General features: G+C 38.8%; 1 protein-coding gene across 8 annotated transcripts in view; it reads right to left on the reverse strand.

The window, feature by feature from the left end:
• Positions 1–17,757, reverse strand: part of YEATS2 (YEATS domain containing 2) — a 105,891-nt gene that overhangs the window by 24,833 nt on the left and 63,301 nt on the right. For 7 of the 8 annotated variants that reach the window (XR_016038035.1, XM_055409329.2, XM_055409322.2 and 4 more), the window contains 7 exons: positions 17,338–17,445; positions 16,424–16,606; positions 10,699–10,957; positions 7,344–7,505; positions 5,210–5,382; positions 4,267–4,425; positions 88–264 (listed from right to left, as the gene is read on the reverse strand). Coding sequence is in view for 7 of the 8 variants with exons in the window: in XM_055409329.2 (XP_055265304.2) it covers positions 88–264; positions 4,267–4,425; positions 5,210–5,382; positions 7,344–7,505; positions 10,699–10,957; positions 16,424–16,606; positions 17,338–17,445 (1,221 nt within the window). In the remaining variant the exon portion in view is untranslated. The remainder of the gene's footprint in view (positions 1–87; positions 265–4,266; positions 4,426–5,209; positions 5,383–7,343; positions 7,506–10,698; positions 10,958–16,423; positions 16,607–17,337; positions 17,446–17,757) is intronic. The other variant, XM_055409348.2, reaches the window with a different exon arrangement.

The following is a 17,757-nucleotide window of genomic DNA, read 5'->3' on the forward strand; positions in this document are numbered from 1 at the left end:
TGTGCCTGATGACTAGCTTATGTTGTTGGTGTTGTTTTACTGATTTTATGCTTCATTATGATATTCCACTATCGTGCTACTTCTCACCTGCTGTGCAGGCCCATTTGCTGAGAGGGCTACAGCTGGGGAAGTGGCAGTTGTGATAACCCCTCCTGCAACTCTCAGCATTGTGGTTCCAGGCTTTGAGAGCTGGGACGTGGCTGGTACAGACTTCAACGTGCTATCAGATATTTTCATTAGAGATGCCTGTCCCCCTGGGGCTGCCTGCAGAGACAAAACAGCTTGGAGTAATAACACTACCCTGGTTAACAGGCACAATTCAATCCTTACCTACATATGCCCACCCACCCCCCGAAATAACACATCCCCAAGAAAGCCTTGCTAATCAAAACTATATGCAGTATTAATTTGTGTACTTTCCAACAAGCTCTCAAGTTTATGACCTTTTAATACAAACGTTCCTTTATCCCTGATGTAGACCAAGTAAATGAAGGTATTTGCAAGCCACCGTTTGGCAACTGTGCCTTCAAAGGTAGGAGACATTTGTTATTAAAAACCTGAGCCCAAAGTGCTCCTAAATGTAACACATAATGTTTAGACATGAAAATCTAATCAAGGGCTAGATTTAAATGGGTAATTTAATGGTGCTAGTACAGGCGTAGCATTTAGCATTTGAGACTCGTTCAACAAATTACAGTTTTAGAGGTTTAAGTCAGGGTTCAGCAAACTTTTTCTATAAAAGGCATGAGTAAGCATTTTCAGTTTTGCACGCTGGTTAAATTATTGCATGGAGTCATGACTAGAATCCAGAAGTAGTAGTCATGACATTAATCTATATTGGGGTTTCACGCAAATTAAAACCTCAATGAGATATCACTTCATACTCACAAAAATGGCTAAAATTTAAAAGAATGATGATACTCTGTGTTGTGAGGATATACAGTAACTAGAACTCTCTCACATTACTCATGGGAGAATCAAATGGTACAACCACTTTGATGACGACAGATATAAAACTATCCATCAGTTTCTTATACTTACCCTATGACCTAGCTGATGTACTATACAAATGATCTGTACAAGAATGCTCCTAACAGTATCATTCATAAGTCAAAACCTGGAAATAACCCAAGCATCCATCAACAGGAGAGTAGAGTCAAGCAACAAAACATTACTCAAGAATAAAAAATCAAAAATCAATACACACATGGATAAATCTCAAAAACATTCTGTTCAACAATAGAAGTTAAAAAAGACTATAATTTTATTGATATGTAGCTTAAGAACAGACAAAAGCTACTCTATGGTAACAGAAAGAGAAAAATGCTAATAGAAAAAAGTGGAATGAGAAATGAAGGTTATGTTTTAGAGTGATGGAAATGCTCTAAAGCGTGATTGGGATAGGCTTGAAAGAGCACAGACATCCATCCAACTCACTGAGCAGTACACTGTGGTGTGCGCATTATTCTATGCAAATTACACCTTAATAAAAAGCAACAGCAAAGGTCTTAGTTGTGGCAGAACAAAAAAGAAAGTCACTGCATTGGGTGCAACATGAGCAGATTAGAAGAAATTGGCTAAGATTTTAAAAAGCTGCCTAAAGAATTCTGGGGCCTCATATCTATTTAACATAGCAAAGAACATCTGATCAAAGGGAATTCAACACTCAAGGAAACCAAATGCTGGTAATCTGAAAAGATCAACAAAACTGATAAACCTTCTAACTAGACTGATCAAGAAAAAAAGGGAAGATATACAATTATCAAAGTCCAGAATGAAGAAGGGGTCATCACTAAATAGCCTAGAGACATTAAAAGGATAATGAGGGAAAATCATGAACTAGTTTGTTCCAAGAAATTCAACTAATTAGATGTAATAAAGGGCTTCTCTAATGGCTCTGACGGTAAAGCCTGCAATGCAGGAGACACAGGTTCAATCTCTGGGTTGGGAAGATCCCCTGGAGAAGTGAATGGCAACGCACTCCAGTATTCTTGCCTGGAGAATCCCATGGACAGAGGAGCCTGGTGGGCTACAGTCCACGGGGTCACAAAGAGTCATACATGTCTGAGTGACTAATATACAAACACACACGCAGAGGTAATAAACAAATTCCTTTAAGGATATAAACTACCAAATCTCCTTAAGACTAAATAACCTGAACAGTTAGTCATATGTGTTAAATAAATTGGAACTGTAGCTTAAAACCTTCCCAATTAGAAAAGCTCCAGGCCACTACAGTTTCACTGGTATATAGTTAAGAGAATAGTTAAGAAATAATACCAAGTTGACATAAATTCTTCTCCAAAAAGTGAAAAGGAGGGAGAAGTTTACAACTCAATGAGGTCAGCACTACTCTGACACCAAAATCAGAGAAATTACAATGAAAATTACTGACCAATATTCCTTGGGAAAATTCTAGACAAAATGTTACCAAGTCAAATTCAACAACAATTTAAAAGAGTATTTAAAAATATCACAACCAAGTAAGTTTTATTCTAGGAATGCATGGTTGTTTTAACATTTAAAATATCGATGTGATTCACTTTATTAACAAATTAAAAAAAAAAAAACAACAAACCTTTGTAATAACTGAGACTATATACATTGTGCTCTTATCTGTGGGAGAAGAGATTTGGTGGAGGGAAGCTTTCTGATAGAAAAATTAGTAAAGTGTGTCATTTTGTTTGTGTTTTTTTTTGTTTTTTTTTTAAAGATAGCACTTGAATAGAAGGGAAACTGCATGGCAGGTATGTGACTGCCATAATATGCATTGAAGACAAGCTTCTTATTATAAAGATGTTATGGGTATGCAGCAGGAGTCTCAATAATCAAGCCAATGGCTTTTGTTAGGAAGGGAAGGGACTCATCACAGCAATGGGTTGATCCAGATGGCTCCAGTAGATGAATGTGGGTGGGTGGCTTCTGTCCGTGTGAGTTCTTACAGATTATCCTTTCCTTAAATGAAAGGTAACTTTTATTATTAGAGTACATATGGATTTATTAGTCTGGTAGATAAAATGAAAAACTACTCAGGTAAGAACACTCACTCACGGCAGATTTTTCAAGCATGAAAATTGTTTTCTGAAAGTATCATCACTTTTCTCTTTACAGAAGGCTGCTTATTGGATTTTGGTAGTCCTTACCTCAAGAGAACTTGAATTATTTGGGGGAAAGTGGGTTCAAAAGAGAATATATCATTCACATTCAGAACCTAGCAACCTGGAGACCAATTTTCAGTATTTTAACTACCTCAATAATACTATGAATGTAAGATATTGGGATAGAGATCCCAACTTGAAACAACAACTGGTGCCTATGGTAATTTAAATGTCTTGTCAAATGCTTTTACTGATTGGTTTAAATGTCATTCTTGTTATAGAAGAATATGCCTTTTTAAAAAGCCTGTAACACTTTCCCAGTTTATATTTTAAAAAGCTAAAGAACACTGGACTAATTTGGGTGGGGGGAGAGAGTAAAATAAATAATTGGTTACTAAAAAAAAATAAAAATAAAAAATAAAAAAAATTAAAAAAAAAAAAGAAAAACCACATGATCCTCTCAATAGACAGAGAAAAAGCATTTGACAAAAATCTGATGTGCTTTGAGAACTACTGATCTACACACAGACATAAAAAGTGCATTATTTGTTACAAAAGGCGTCACACTGTCTACACTTTCCACACTGTTTCATCTGTAAGTTTTTTAAATTTAGCTGTAGATTCTCCTACAGATGATTATGATACCCCTCGCCCAGTTAAAATTCCCTGTCATTACTCTTCTGCCTATACTAAAGAAGCTATAGAAACATACACCAAGCTTCCTATAGCATTTACTTATAATATGGATAGTGTGACTGAAATAACCTATGACACTATTCAGAATTTCCGATACAAAGTCCCTGCAGAGAAATTTTTAGAATGAAGGGTCAAGAAAATTTTTGTTTCTTCTAAGAAAATATTATGTGGTTATTTTTCTTCCTCTCACAAGTAGTGTGAATTTTACAACTGATCATCTTATTTAACTCTGGCAAATTTTATCAAATATACAAGACATTACTGTTTGCATATCTAAATAACTCTCTGGTCTCACCTTCTCATTCTACTTATATTTCCCCAAATCTTGATATTTTATTCTTATTATTCTATACTATTTTATCACTTATTCTCTTAGGTAACTATAATTTCTCTGTGGGAAGAAACAAGCTGTAATATTTAAATAAATGCCACAACTACCACATATTTGGTATGTGTGTGAGTGTGCATTTACCTGGGTAAACAAAGTGGTTTTTTGTCCAGAGATGACTTTTAACGTCTGCTGTCCTTGTGCAGAGGATGTGCTGACTCCCAGTGTTCCTTGGACCACTGACCCCGTAGTCAGCTGTTTCCCAGCTGTCTGGGGTGATGGCTGGCCAACTAAAAACGTGCCCTAAGTTACAAACAAAGACCTGATCAGTAATTTGTTAAGTTCAAATGACTTTAAATCACAAGGTCCCATATTATAAGCAACAATGCTCCCCTTCAATTCTACTACTCATCAAAACAGACAGAACAGTTCTGATCTCAGTGTCACTACCAACAGCTATCCCTACTTCTCAAGCTTTGCACTTGAGTTGTAGAGCAGACTGTTGGAAGCTCAAGTTTTACAATCTAGTCCTCACAGCTGGATTTAACCATTCAGACTGATAGCTATCCACCCTCTCACTAAGAACACCTGGAACCAAAATTCCTTTACCTTACTTGGAGAGGAGCCAAGACTAGCCACGAGGGGAAAGAAAGGATTAAGGGAAAGCAAGATGGCAGAAACCTGTCCCTAACCTTGAATCCAACGTTAACTTCAAACCATAACTTGGTACTCTCTGTTTGGTTACTCCCGCCTAAGAGAAAATTTTCAACTGCACATTAACACTATTCCAAACCCATGAGAGACAACAGCATACATCTCTCAGAAAGACCTGGGTTCAAACCCAAATTCTACCAACTAGTTCAGCAGAGAGATCCTAGATAAGTTACTTAAGTCTTTCTGAATCTCTACTTGCTTTTCTCTCAAAACACAGCAAGTCCCAAATAATACAAATTTGTAACATGGCTAAAATGTTATTAATAGTACTGACTCCTGATTCCACAGCTGTAAAGGTAAATCCACTACAATTAAAAGCAGTCATTATAAATAACTAGGTGATTTAGAAGGTACCAGTGACAAACAAACATACCTGAGGGGTCTGCTTGAGGATGTAGGATGTGTACGTCAGATGCTGGGATATCCCTCCAGGGCCAGCAGGGTTCTGGGCTCCACTGGTTCCTCCTGCTCCTCCACTGCTGCCGCCGCCTCCCCCACCACTACTGCTGCCGCCACCACTGCCACCAGCTGAGCCAGACTGGAGGTCTGAAAACGCAACGAATGACAGCATATTCATAAAAATACTAAGAGAAGGCTTAACAGAGAAAACAGATGAGCCCAGAGCAATGTTGTCATGATGGCCGCATTCCTCCCCTTTCCTTCTTTCCTCCTTTTTTGGTGATACAGACTTCTGTGACAAGAGTGAGAATTTCCGGGTGCAGAAGATGGAAATATATTTACTTCTGACTGAAAGGGGGTCGACTAGTTCAGCTCTGAGTACTGAAATGAAGAACTTATCTTTGCAAGTGTTCTGGCTTAGCTGTGGGAGATTGAGTTGGATACATTTTCTAATCAAGTGTTTTTAATCAACACCTAACATACTCAGAAAGAGCTCCTAAACTTTTTGGCATCTGATTCAATTTCAGTGAAACTGCTGGAATTTAGTGTAATTTTACAGTACTCTCTCTTTTCCATCTCACCCTGCTCTGGAAAAAACTAAGACTTTCCTCATATTTATGACTCCAGTCTATTCTGCTTTTCAAATTCCACTTTAAAGCCTTTGTACCCCTTTTTACTTTCTTTTTGGTGACATACAAAAACTAAACTAAAAGGAGCTCTCTGAATGGATTTTTGGACTACTTACATTGTCTTCTTCCATAGCTAAATTTTTGATGTATCACTGCTTAGGTATGAGGAAAAAACACCAAGGTGAGAGAGTGGAAATCACCCATTACAGTCAGTAAACAAAATCGTTGACTAGCTTCTAAAACTCAGTCCCCCAAAACCACATTTCCCTGCCAAGTTTATGATGAATCTCTCTATCCAAAACTTTATTCCCTTTCTTGTCCCCTTCGACCTCAGTCCTGTGCCAACTGAACATTAATCAACCAGAGTCAGAAGACTAAAACTGCCATTGTTAATAACATCATTCATGTACTAAAACTGCTGCTGCAAATAACATCGTTGAAGTAAAAACTCAATTTCTCCAGGGCAAGGTGAGCGAACAGACCCCTGAGCCTTGGACCACCTGGCCAGAGAAACATAAACCAGAGACATGCTGACTCCCAAAACTATGACTAAGAAATGTCATGAGATGATAATTAACCCTGGCTTCTCTATTCTTCCCCTCTCAAAACCCCAAACTCAAAGACCAAGCTGGAGTGAAACTGAGACTTATTTCCCACTTGCTTGGCTGGTGCCCTGCAATAAACTCTTACTCTACTGCAAACCCCTCCTTTCAGAAACCGTCCTTCTGTACCATGGGCACACAAGCCCTTGCCTGGTTACAATTACACACTGCATTTTGGCAAGTGGCTAATTTCTAACAAACCTAATTGCTGTACCAATTATACTTCTGACTCAGATAGAAGTAATTCCTCTTACCCTTTCAACACCATCCAAACTGTTTTTCGCTGTATGTCAAAGCAAAAGTTTATATAAGCCTATAAGTATAAACCATTTATATAAGTATAAACCATCTAACTTCCTTGGGGCTTTACATCTTATACACTAAAGCTGAGCCTGTATTTCTCTTGCCATCTCCCTAGCAAATTTAAGATGCACATCTAAATAATGGCAAGCAGAGATACTTGATTCCAATCCTATTCCCAACCCCTTCAAGATAAAAACAGGCATTCAGCAATCTTCTCAGGTGTTACCAGTTTTTAGATACCACTGACAGAGAGAACTCTTATTTCCAGCTTCTTAGCTTTCTCCCAAAAACAGCCTCAACATCCTCACCTCTTCAGTGTATTTGTCCCTGATCCCAGACTCTTCAGTAGATAAATTCAAGAAAACAGTGTCACCTCCCAAGACTATGATTATTTTAAAAATCCATTGCTAGTTAAAATATTTGTGTGGTTTAAATCCATGTGGGTAAATGCCACCATGTTACCACAAACAAAGATAAGAAAATGCTTCCTGAAACAGGTAAGAACTGCCCCTCTGGTGGATGAGGTGAACATACTCAAAGACCCAAGAACCAAATGATTTAACGATGAACTCACTAGCATTGTTGGTAGCTCGCAGGATGGCTCCCTGAGGGATCAGCAGCAGTTTTCCTTTGCCTGAAGGGTTCTTGCTGTTTGTTGTAAGGTAGAGTTTAGTGCCAGGCGGCAAGTTTGCCAAGTTGGCCAGATTAGTAGCTGGAAGCTGCAATGTTGCCATCACTAAAATGAAGGGAATAAAGGGGGAAAAAAAGAAAGAGGAAAAACAGTAAGTTAAGTTGGAACTGAAGGCAATGCTAGTTCTAAAATTAAAACAGGTGCAGAGTAATAAAATACTTATTCAAAAACATTAATAAATACAGTGGGAATGTAAACTGATACAGCCACTACAGAAGACAGTTTGGAGATTCCTTAAAAAACTAGGAATAAATCTACCATCTGACCCAGCAGTAGCATTTCGAGGCATGTATCCTGAGGAAACGAAAACTGAAAAAGGCACATGGACCCCCAATGTTCACTGCAGCACTATTTACAAAGCTGGGACATGGAAGCAACCTAGATGGCCGTCAACAGATGAATGGATGAAGTAGCTGTAGTACATTTATACAATGGAATACTACTCAGCCATAAAAAGGGAAGCATTTGAGTCAGTTCTAATGAGGTGGATGAGCCCAGAAGTCAGAAAGAGAAAAAATATCATATACTAACACAAATATGTGGAATCCAGAAGGATGGTACTGATGAACCTATCAGCAGGGCAGCAACGGAGATGCAGACACAGAGCAGACTTGTGGACGTGGGGGAGGGGAGGAGCGAGAGTGGCACGAATGGAGAGAGAGCATGGAAGCATATACACTACAATATATAAAACAGACAGCCAATGGAAATTCGCTGTATGACTCAGGGAACTCAAACAGGGGCAATGTAAAAACCTAGAGGGGTGGGAAAGGGTGGGAGGTGAGAGGGAGGTTCAAGAGGGAGGGAACTTATATACACTTAATGGCTAATTCATGTTGCTGTATGGCAGAAACCAATACTGTAAAGCAATTATCCTTCAATTAAAAATAAATTTTAAAAAAATACAGTTTGCTTCCTAGATGCACAATGCTTTAAAGGCTGATATTCTTAATTATCTTGCTAATTAAAAAATTTACATACTAGAAGAATCTGCTGTAAACTATAAAGAAGTTTATATCTGTATATAAATAGGGTGACCACATATCCTGGTTTGCCCAAAGCAGTTACAATTTATACCCATGTCCCAACTATATTTTGGGCTTCCAAGGTGGCGCTAGTGGTAAAGAACCCATTTGCCAATGCAGGAGATGTAAGACATTTGGGTTCAATCCCTGGGTCAGAAGATCCCCTGGAGGAAGGCCTGGCAACCAACTTCAGTATTCTTGCCTGGAGAATCCCATGGAAAAAGGAGCCTGGCAGGCTATGGTCCATAAGGTCACAAAGAGTTGGACACAACTCAAGCGACTTAGCACACAGCACCCACTATAAATATTAATAGTGAATCAACTCTCAAAAGCACTATGGTTTAGATAATTAATGAAATAATCACATTTCAAATGTGCAAAAACATTTCCTTCCCATTTTTTTAAAGCCCCTTTATGGTCAGTTTCTAGTAATGATGAATTTACTGATTTGAAACAAGACTTCTAGTCTTCCTCACTTCCTAAGAACTAAAAAACGCTACAGTCAACTACCGGCACATATACTATGAAACTATAATTCATCTTTTAAAAGTCTCACCTATGTCAAACAGCTTTCACTTACCACTTAGAATTTCCTTCTCAGTGCACATGGCTGTAAAACCTCTGAACATGAAAACTTTCTGTAGTTACTTTTCATTAGAATCTCCACCAAACAAACCCTACAGAACCACCTGAGCAGCCTCAGGGCAAGGACTCTCACTGCCTCCTCCTGCCTGCTGAGAGTATTCTTCTCATTACCACTTCACTGTGCAAAGCTTTGGGAGGCAGGAACCCTGGAAGTTGCCCCAAATAGCCAGGAACTGATACTGAACTGAGGGCCATCTCTCCCCATTATGACCAGAACTAAATCTCATCTTAAATCACTGGGCATAGCAACCATGTCAGAACTGCAAACCTCTCTACCACACACACCCAGAGTTCCGACCCCATGGGGCTCAAGGTCCCTGATCTGAACCCATCCCCTCATCCTTTCTTCCTTCACTTTCTCACTACGCCCCCAACCCCAGGAATTCATGCTATGATCCTTACACCTTCTAGAACCTTAGCCTCCTTGAACATTATTCTTTTTGTGGGAATTAAAACTGTCAGACCTAAAAATAAATAAATAAATAAATAAAACTGTCAGTCCTCTGAACATAAGACATCCCTAGGAATCCCCAGCTATTTTCTGTTTTACCTCAATATCTGAGGTTTAGGGCCAGGAGAGGAACATTTCTGCTCTGCAGTTTGGCTTTTAAACCATTAGAAAGAGCCCTGCCTCCTTTGAGGTTCCTACTGAGTTATATCTCCCTCTCTTTTCTGCTCTCATTTCCTGAACTCTCAAGTCACTTCCCCTCATTTGCTGAAGGCAGACTCCTGACTCAAAAGTACTGTGCTCTATGCTAAAGATAATCATTCTCAATGACAGCACCATAGAAGACTTATTTAATTCTCTGCCTTCTTCGATGCTATATCTTCCAAACTCCAAAGATCATTTCTCCGGTCCATCTCAAACACTCATTTTTCTTTTTTAATTTATCTATTCTTAATTGAAGGATAATTGCTTCATAGTATTGTGCTGGTTTCTACCAAACATCAACGTGAATCAGCTGTAGGTCAAACACTCATTTTTAATGCCACAAATGAACTCTGTCATCAGCAGCAATCCGTCACCTCTGAAATCTTCATTTTGGACATTCACTACCCTTCTATCCTCCCAACTCACTGTAACCACTCTTTAGCCTCATCAAAAATTAGTACATATCAAATGCCTTAAGTATATTTCTTCCTGCCCTCACAGAAATAACACATCAAGGACTAAAACATTCAAAATGTTTAAACTTGTATTTAGTAGAGAATGCCTTAGTCAAGTATCTCCAAATAGGGCTGGCAAATGAACATACCAAGATCTTAAATCTGAAATAGAACCCAAAGTGGAAATGACAAACGAGAATTATTCTTCAGACTTGAAAGCAGTACCAAGAAATATACTCTATTTCTTTATCTCCCTCTCACACACACATACATTAAAGCAGAAGCATTATAGATCTCTATGTAAAATGTTACACGAGAAAGATTAACACGTCTTTATAAAACTCCTTACAACTTCAACCTACTAAGTTTTCCTAGAGAGAACCAAATAGCAAATAAAATCACTAGCACAGAGGATTTTGGAAGGGGCTGTTGCCGAAAGGGCCCTCAATTAGTATCAGTACCTGAACCCTGGGATCCACTCTTCTGAGGGCCAGCAGCAGTGACCTGAGCCTTGGTTAAGGTCTGCACTGGCTGAGCGACAATGGTTCCTCCACCTCCACTCACAATTGCCTTGGCAACTCCTTGGGTCACAACTTGCTTTGGACCAACTGCTTTGGCAACAGACGAGCTGGCCTTGGCTACAAGGATCTGACCACCACTGATTGCCACAGCCTGCTTCACTGTTGAAGGCAGAGTAGACCCAACTGGCACCCCAACAACCTGTTCAAAACAGAGAAGAATCCAGCAGTGCGTCTTCTCATAGTCCTTCAAGGTTTTAAAATGGTACAGTCACTCTGTTTCAGCAAAGAACAAGGCAAACTCCTAGACACAACACATATACTGTCTAATTCAGTTGTCTAGGAATGCTATCTATGATGTGAACAGCGGTATTTCTCACAATCTGGATGTTATTACAATAAAGTGTTACAGCTTTTGTCTTAACCTCAGCTACTACCTATAACTTACTTTAATTATAAAAAGTAGTACATGTTAAAAAAATACTTAGAAATAAAAAGGAAAAAAATAAAACTCTACTCACCTTGAAATAGTCTCCTAATATTTTTAATGCAGTATTTATTTACTTCTGATTCTTTTTAAGGTACATTTTGAAACAAAGATTAGGATATATATAGTTTTATAATTTTTAAATTTAACATCATGTTAAATTTACAGTGATTTCCAATGCTATTATTTTTCAAAAACATTTTTAGAATGTATTAGAATAGATATACCATAATCTAAGTAAATATTTCACAGCTATGTCACTATTTAGGTAACTTTAAACTTCACATTATGAAAACTGCAATAAACATTCTCATACATAAACTATAAATTCCACTATATACTTTTAAATATCACCTCTTCATTAATTCCATCAGTGCTTTCTCTGTCTGAAGCAATTATTTCTTCATCATTAAAACATCTAGCAATTAATGTCACTCATTATATGGTATAACATGTGACACCTCTTCCAACTGATTTTTAAGAAAAGCTATCTTTTTCTATACCCGCTAATCTTTTCTTTCCTTAAAGGTAGACATTCAGTTAAAAAAGAAAAAGTGTAAGCTAGAAAAACATTTAATTCAATTTTTTAAAAAACGTTCCAGCACCAAACAATGAAAATTAGAAATATGTTGTCCTGAAAAGACTATAAACTCTTTCAAGTAAGAAAATACTTTGGAGCTCTTTTAAAACAAGGTCAATAGTAGGATTTTCAATTAGAAGGAACAACTTAATTAATGGAAATCTGGGGCAGTATTTCCCACTCCCTAATTCTTTATTTTATAAAAAGAACTCACGAGAAAATAGATAAAAAGACTTCTATAAGGTTATAAGAATAGCAAAAGATCTACCTTCTAAAAGCAAAGAAGGTAAAGAAGAAAGTGCTTTTCAACCATCAGACTGGAGGGGAAAGTTTTAGAGCCTGATGCTACCAAGAACTGGCTAGGGGATATGGGGAGACAGGAACTTTTGTTCACTGCCAGGAGAAAGATAAATTTGTCCAGCCACTCCAGAGGGTACTGGGATAGCTACTAAAACTGCAAATTCTCCCTATTAAAGCAGTTCTCCTTTTAGGAATATATCCCAGCTAAACCCCAATATCTATTCTCTGCTTCTCTCTCATAGTAGTAGAACCTCCAATTTTCAGGTATGGTCATGGCCACACAGAATACTATTTCCCAGCTCCTTCACATCTAGGTTTGACATCTCCTTTCTGGTGAAAGGATAGAAACAGAAGTGATGTGTGCAACTCTTCAGTTCTGCTCTCCCTAAAACCCCTTCCCCTTCCCTCTTCCTGCTGACCAGAAATGTGAACACGGTGGCATGAGATGAAGTGGCCCACAGGATGAAAACCAAATTTTGAAAATGACAGAGAAACATGATGGAGTCTATATTCTTGAGGACTGTGGAACCAACACACCAGAACTGCCTACTCGTCTTTTATGTGTGAGAAAAATAAGCTTATTTAAGCTTCTGGTTTGGGAATTTCTGTTCCAGTAGTTGAACTTTTTTCCTAAGACGTCTGTCTTTACATTTCCAAAATATATCACACTTAATAATCCATTGACTAAGCTAAATTACATATAATCTATTTTCATGTTCCTAAATTAACAAAGAAAACAAAGATTTAAGTACATTTCCAAAATATATCACACTTAATAATCCATTGACTAAGCTAAATTACATATAATCTATTTTCATGTTCCTAAATTAACAAAGAAAACAAAGATTTAAAAGGAAAATAATATATGCATATGATATCACTTACAAGTGGAATATAAAAAAATACAACTAGTGAATATAACAGAAAAAGAACTAGACTCACAGAGAGAATGAACTAGTAGTTACCAGTGGGGAAATGAAAGGGAGGAGGGGCAGAACAGGGACAGAGGATTAAGACGTACAAACTATTAGGTATAAAATAAGCTACAAGGCTATACTGTACAACACAGGGAATACAGTCAATATTTTATAAGTATAAATAGAGTATAATATTTTAAAATTGTGAATCACTACACTGTACACCGGTAACATATAGTACTGTACACAAACTATACTTCAATGTAAAAAAAAGGAAAATAATACATACATGCATATATTTTAATTTTTCTCCCCAATCCCATGAATCAGCTTGCTTTTCTCTCCTTGTGCCAGCCTCTTATCCTCACACTCAACTGCTTCAAAATGTCCAGAATATGATGTACCTAATCTCTCCAAAAACCAAATAAAACATCATGTTGGCCACAGAAGGGAAGTTTTTATTAGCAGAGCCGACACCATCAAGAACAAACCACTCACAAGATGAACTTCCCTTCCTTTATTCTAAAACACTGAGGAGAATGAGGAAGCCTGGCATTCTACTGGGGAAAGCCCTATGCAAGGTTTATGTCTATGACACCACAGCTAAGTCTCTTACATAGGACACTGTAACCCCAAACGAGCTTAATAAAAGAAAAAACAAAAAACAAAACCACAACATTTTGGCCTAGAGCCTGAAATCACCTACCAACTGTTCTCTTCTTCCCCTCCCACAACACTTGTCTCTGCTTTCCAAGTTTCCTTCTATCAACAGTTTCACGAAGCAGTTTCACGTTTGTTTTGTACTGTTAAAAACACTTAACTCTGATTCATGCTTTGATTCGGTGTTTTTATTCCTGCCCTCCCTGTGCACTGTACAGACCTCTGCAAGTCAGAAACTAGCAACCTGAAGCTGAGGATTCATTTATGTGATTTTCCCTCCAGACACTGAAAAATACAGCCACTTACGATTTAGTTTTCAATGACAGCAACTATTCTATGGTACTCACACACTGATATCTCACATAACATTATATGCCGTCACTGATTTAGCACCTGCTCTGTGTGAGGTCCTCTATATACAATGATCTCTAATTCTCCTACAGCACTGAAAGGCAAAGAAAGGGTAATGTTATCCCTTTTATTAGATGAAACAACAAGGCTCAGAGAGATGTATCTGCCCAGTTCACACAAGTAGTAAGTGGCTGAGATCTAAGTGTGTAACAATCTCTAATCACAAAGCTCATGCTGTTTTAACTAAACTACACTGCTTTCTTCTCATGTGAACCACCAATTCCTTAGTTGTCTCTTTCGTGTCAAAAGCAGCACTTCTATCCCTAGGAAAAACCTAAGCTGTCATTTCTATTGTGCTGAAGCTGTGTGGAAGTTAAGAGTACCATTCTGTTCACCCTTCTGTTTTCTGGCTTGCTTTCTCTCACTGCACCTCAGCAGTAAGAAGGACAGTCTATATGTGCACACAGCTCCTTATCTTGGGTCTAAAGTGAAGTCGTTCAGTCGTGTCCGACTCTTTGTGACCCCGTGGACTGCAGCCTACCAGGCTTCTCCGTCCATGGGATTCTCCAGGCAAGAATACTGGAGTGGGTTACCATTTCCTTCTCCAGGGGATCTTCCCGACCCAGGGATCGAACCCGGGTCTCCCGCATTGGAGGCAGACGCTTTAACCTCTGAGCCACCAGGGAAGCCCAGGTACTAAATTTCTGGAATAGATGTCTTTCCTCATGTTCTGCTGCTTCTCTGCAATTTTTTCACACTTCTGTGGCTTTTCTTATCAGGTGCCTTTACATTTTATTCAAGGCATGGGTTTATTCTAGCACAAACATATCATCCATTTTCTCTTGGTCCTACCTTGCCATTAGGTTGCTGGCAATGTGACAAGAAAGACAATATTACTGGGTGAACAGATTTGCAAAATGCAAAAGCAGCAAAAAGTGGAAACTTCTCAGAGTTTCTGAGGACAAAGATCAATGCTATAATGATTCAAAACCCAAATCAGAAATACCATGTATTTCTAGGTGAACCAAAATAGATTTTAAACAACATATAGACATGTCTACATGTCTGAGTACAAAGACCAAATGACAGTAACTGCTTCACAAAAGGAATCTGGACAAAATGCTTATCTCTGAGGCCAAAACAACGGAAGAAGCATCAGGAAGTAGCTGGGAGTTGTCTGTTTTAGTGATTCTGCCTATGGACAGTCCCAAGTCAGACTTGATGCTGTAGCTCTATGGTTCCTAAATATGCCTGATCATATGAGTCAACAGGAGAGCTTGTTAAAAATCCAAACTCCCAGGGCCCCCAAGAAGTTCTGATCAGTAAGTCTGAGATGGGGGCCTCAGTATCTATACATTCTTAATCATCAGTTGAGTCTTATAAGGAGGTCTGGGAAAGTAGTTAATGAACTCTTACAGATTTTAGAACTACCTATAAAACTATGAATTTTTAACTCAATCTACATGCAGCTATCTATACTAATCAAAATATCTAAAACCTTTTCCCATTTTAAAGTTGAAAAGCAAGCACTTCACATAATACTTGTAATAGCTTTAGCACATATCTGCCCTAAATTAAGTGAAATAATTTTAACTCTGGATGTTTTAAAAGCATGCTGAGGTTACAGAAAAGGGCCCAAAATTTTAACATGTCCAGAACGGGGAGTTTTGGAGTCACTAGACCTGGGTTCAAATTCTCTGTCACTTGTTATAATAGCTGTATGCTCTTAAGGAAGTTGCTTAACCTCTCAAGAGCCACAACTTCCTCATTTGCAGAACGGCGGTGAAAACAGCCACCTCGCAAGGTTGTCTGAGGATTAAGACAATACAGGAATAAGAGCAGGATAAGTTCTGGCACTCGTAAGTACCACGGATACAGGGAAACATGTATCTCTGCTTTACAATTCTCCCAATATGTAATTCCCCAAACCTCCAGATAATAAAGAAAATAAACTCTCTAAGGAGCCAGGAATCACTCAACAGATCACACAGCCAGGACATCAGAGGTACAAATTACAGCACTCTCCTATCAGAAATAAACAAGTAAACAATGGACCTTGATCCTTTCCATTACCCACGTTAGACCTGAATTAAGTAGAGAGTTGTGTCCACAACGTCAATTGCCTTTACTGCCAGAGAGATAACACAGTGTCCCTTAGCCTCTTGGACTGTCCCCAGCTCCTCTACAAAACATGTTCCTGCTCTTGTCAATGACTATGGCAAGAACAGGTAGACTTAACACAGACTTTCATCCACAAGCTTTCCCAGGATCATCAATGATGCTCTCACCCTGAATCTTTGTACCACTTGGCCATGACTCAGGCAAACAACGCTCACTGACAGGTTGACTTCCCCACCCTTACCCAACACAAACCTTGGAGGGCTGAATCTTTGGTGACTGGGCCGTCCCTTCTCCAGCAGTTAGAACCTGTTTTTGAGGGGACACAGCTATCATGTGACCCCCTTTCACAGTCACATACTGAGGGAGTGGTGACTGGCTGGCAGCTCCTGTTGTGGGCACATGAGAGGCTTCACCAGGTTCTTGTTTGATGATTACCTTGCAACAAATATGATAATGACACTGAATAAACAGTCCATGAAAAATGCTACTAATATTTGAATTTATTCTGTCTGCAGGAATTAATGAAGCCTGGTTCGTAAAAAATGACTCCACTAGATGGGTAAAAACACTGCTTAAATATAGCCTTAAATCAGCATGCATGCATGCTCAGTGGTGTCCAACTCTTTGCAACCCCAAGGATGGTAGCCCACCAGGCATCTCTGTCCATGGGATTTCTCAGGCAAGAATACTGGAGTGGGTTGTCATTTCCTTCTCCAGAGGATCATCCTGACCCAGAGACTGAACCCACGTCTCTGTGGCTCCTGCATTGGCAGGTATTCTTTTACCATTGAGCCACCTGGGAAGCCTAATACAGCCTGTAATAGCTATTAAAGGGACCAACAGTAGGGTGTGGACTTGATCCAGTGTATCTGCAAACCAATCTGGTCATTTGTTTTAGGCACTGGTGGCAAAATGGCAGTAGAGAGAAATGCACCATTGATGCTCACTGAAGTTCCCATCTTTCTGAACTCCAGGGGAAGCCCTGTCAACAATACTAAATGAATGGAAGCATGTCTTGGAAGTAGGATCCAGTCTCACAGATGAAACACTAAAAAAAAGTTTCATGTTGTGGGGTGGTAGCATCGATCAACTCCAATGTGCCACAAAAGAAGATTCTGTAACAAGAACTTATCAACTTGCAGGATAATCCCCTCAGGAATACTTACTTTTGTGAAAGCTCCAAGTCCTCCAGTTACAGGTTTGGGGCTTTGAACTTTAGGGTGACTCCCAATTGGGCAAAGAGGTGGCATAGATGCAAACAAAGAATCCTCCTGCTGTGTTTGTAAAAATACGTATTGTACAATTAGGATAAAGTCAGTGATTTCAGACACTCTAGTCACTTATATTTAATACAAGCCCATGACATTCTCCAGCAATATATACCGAAAAGCAAAACAAAAACCCAAAACTCTTTGGGGTCTTCCAAGTCCACCTGCATTTTAATTATTGCTTTTGAGGTTAATTCAAAGTAAGGCTGTAACTTGGCAAGAACCCACTCATGTGTGCCCACTGTAAGCTGCAAAGACTCCTATTATACAATCACTAATGTCTGGTTGACTCACTGGTTTCACGTCCAGATGCTACTG

The sequence above is a fragment of the Moschus berezovskii genome, chromosome 1 (genome assembly GCF_049115385.1).
Source record: "Moschus berezovskii isolate FMDL1 chromosome 1, NW_MosBer_1.0, whole genome shotgun sequence".
In the NCBI taxonomy this organism is placed as follows: domain Eukaryota; kingdom Metazoa; phylum Chordata; class Mammalia; order Artiodactyla; family Moschidae; genus Moschus; species Moschus berezovskii.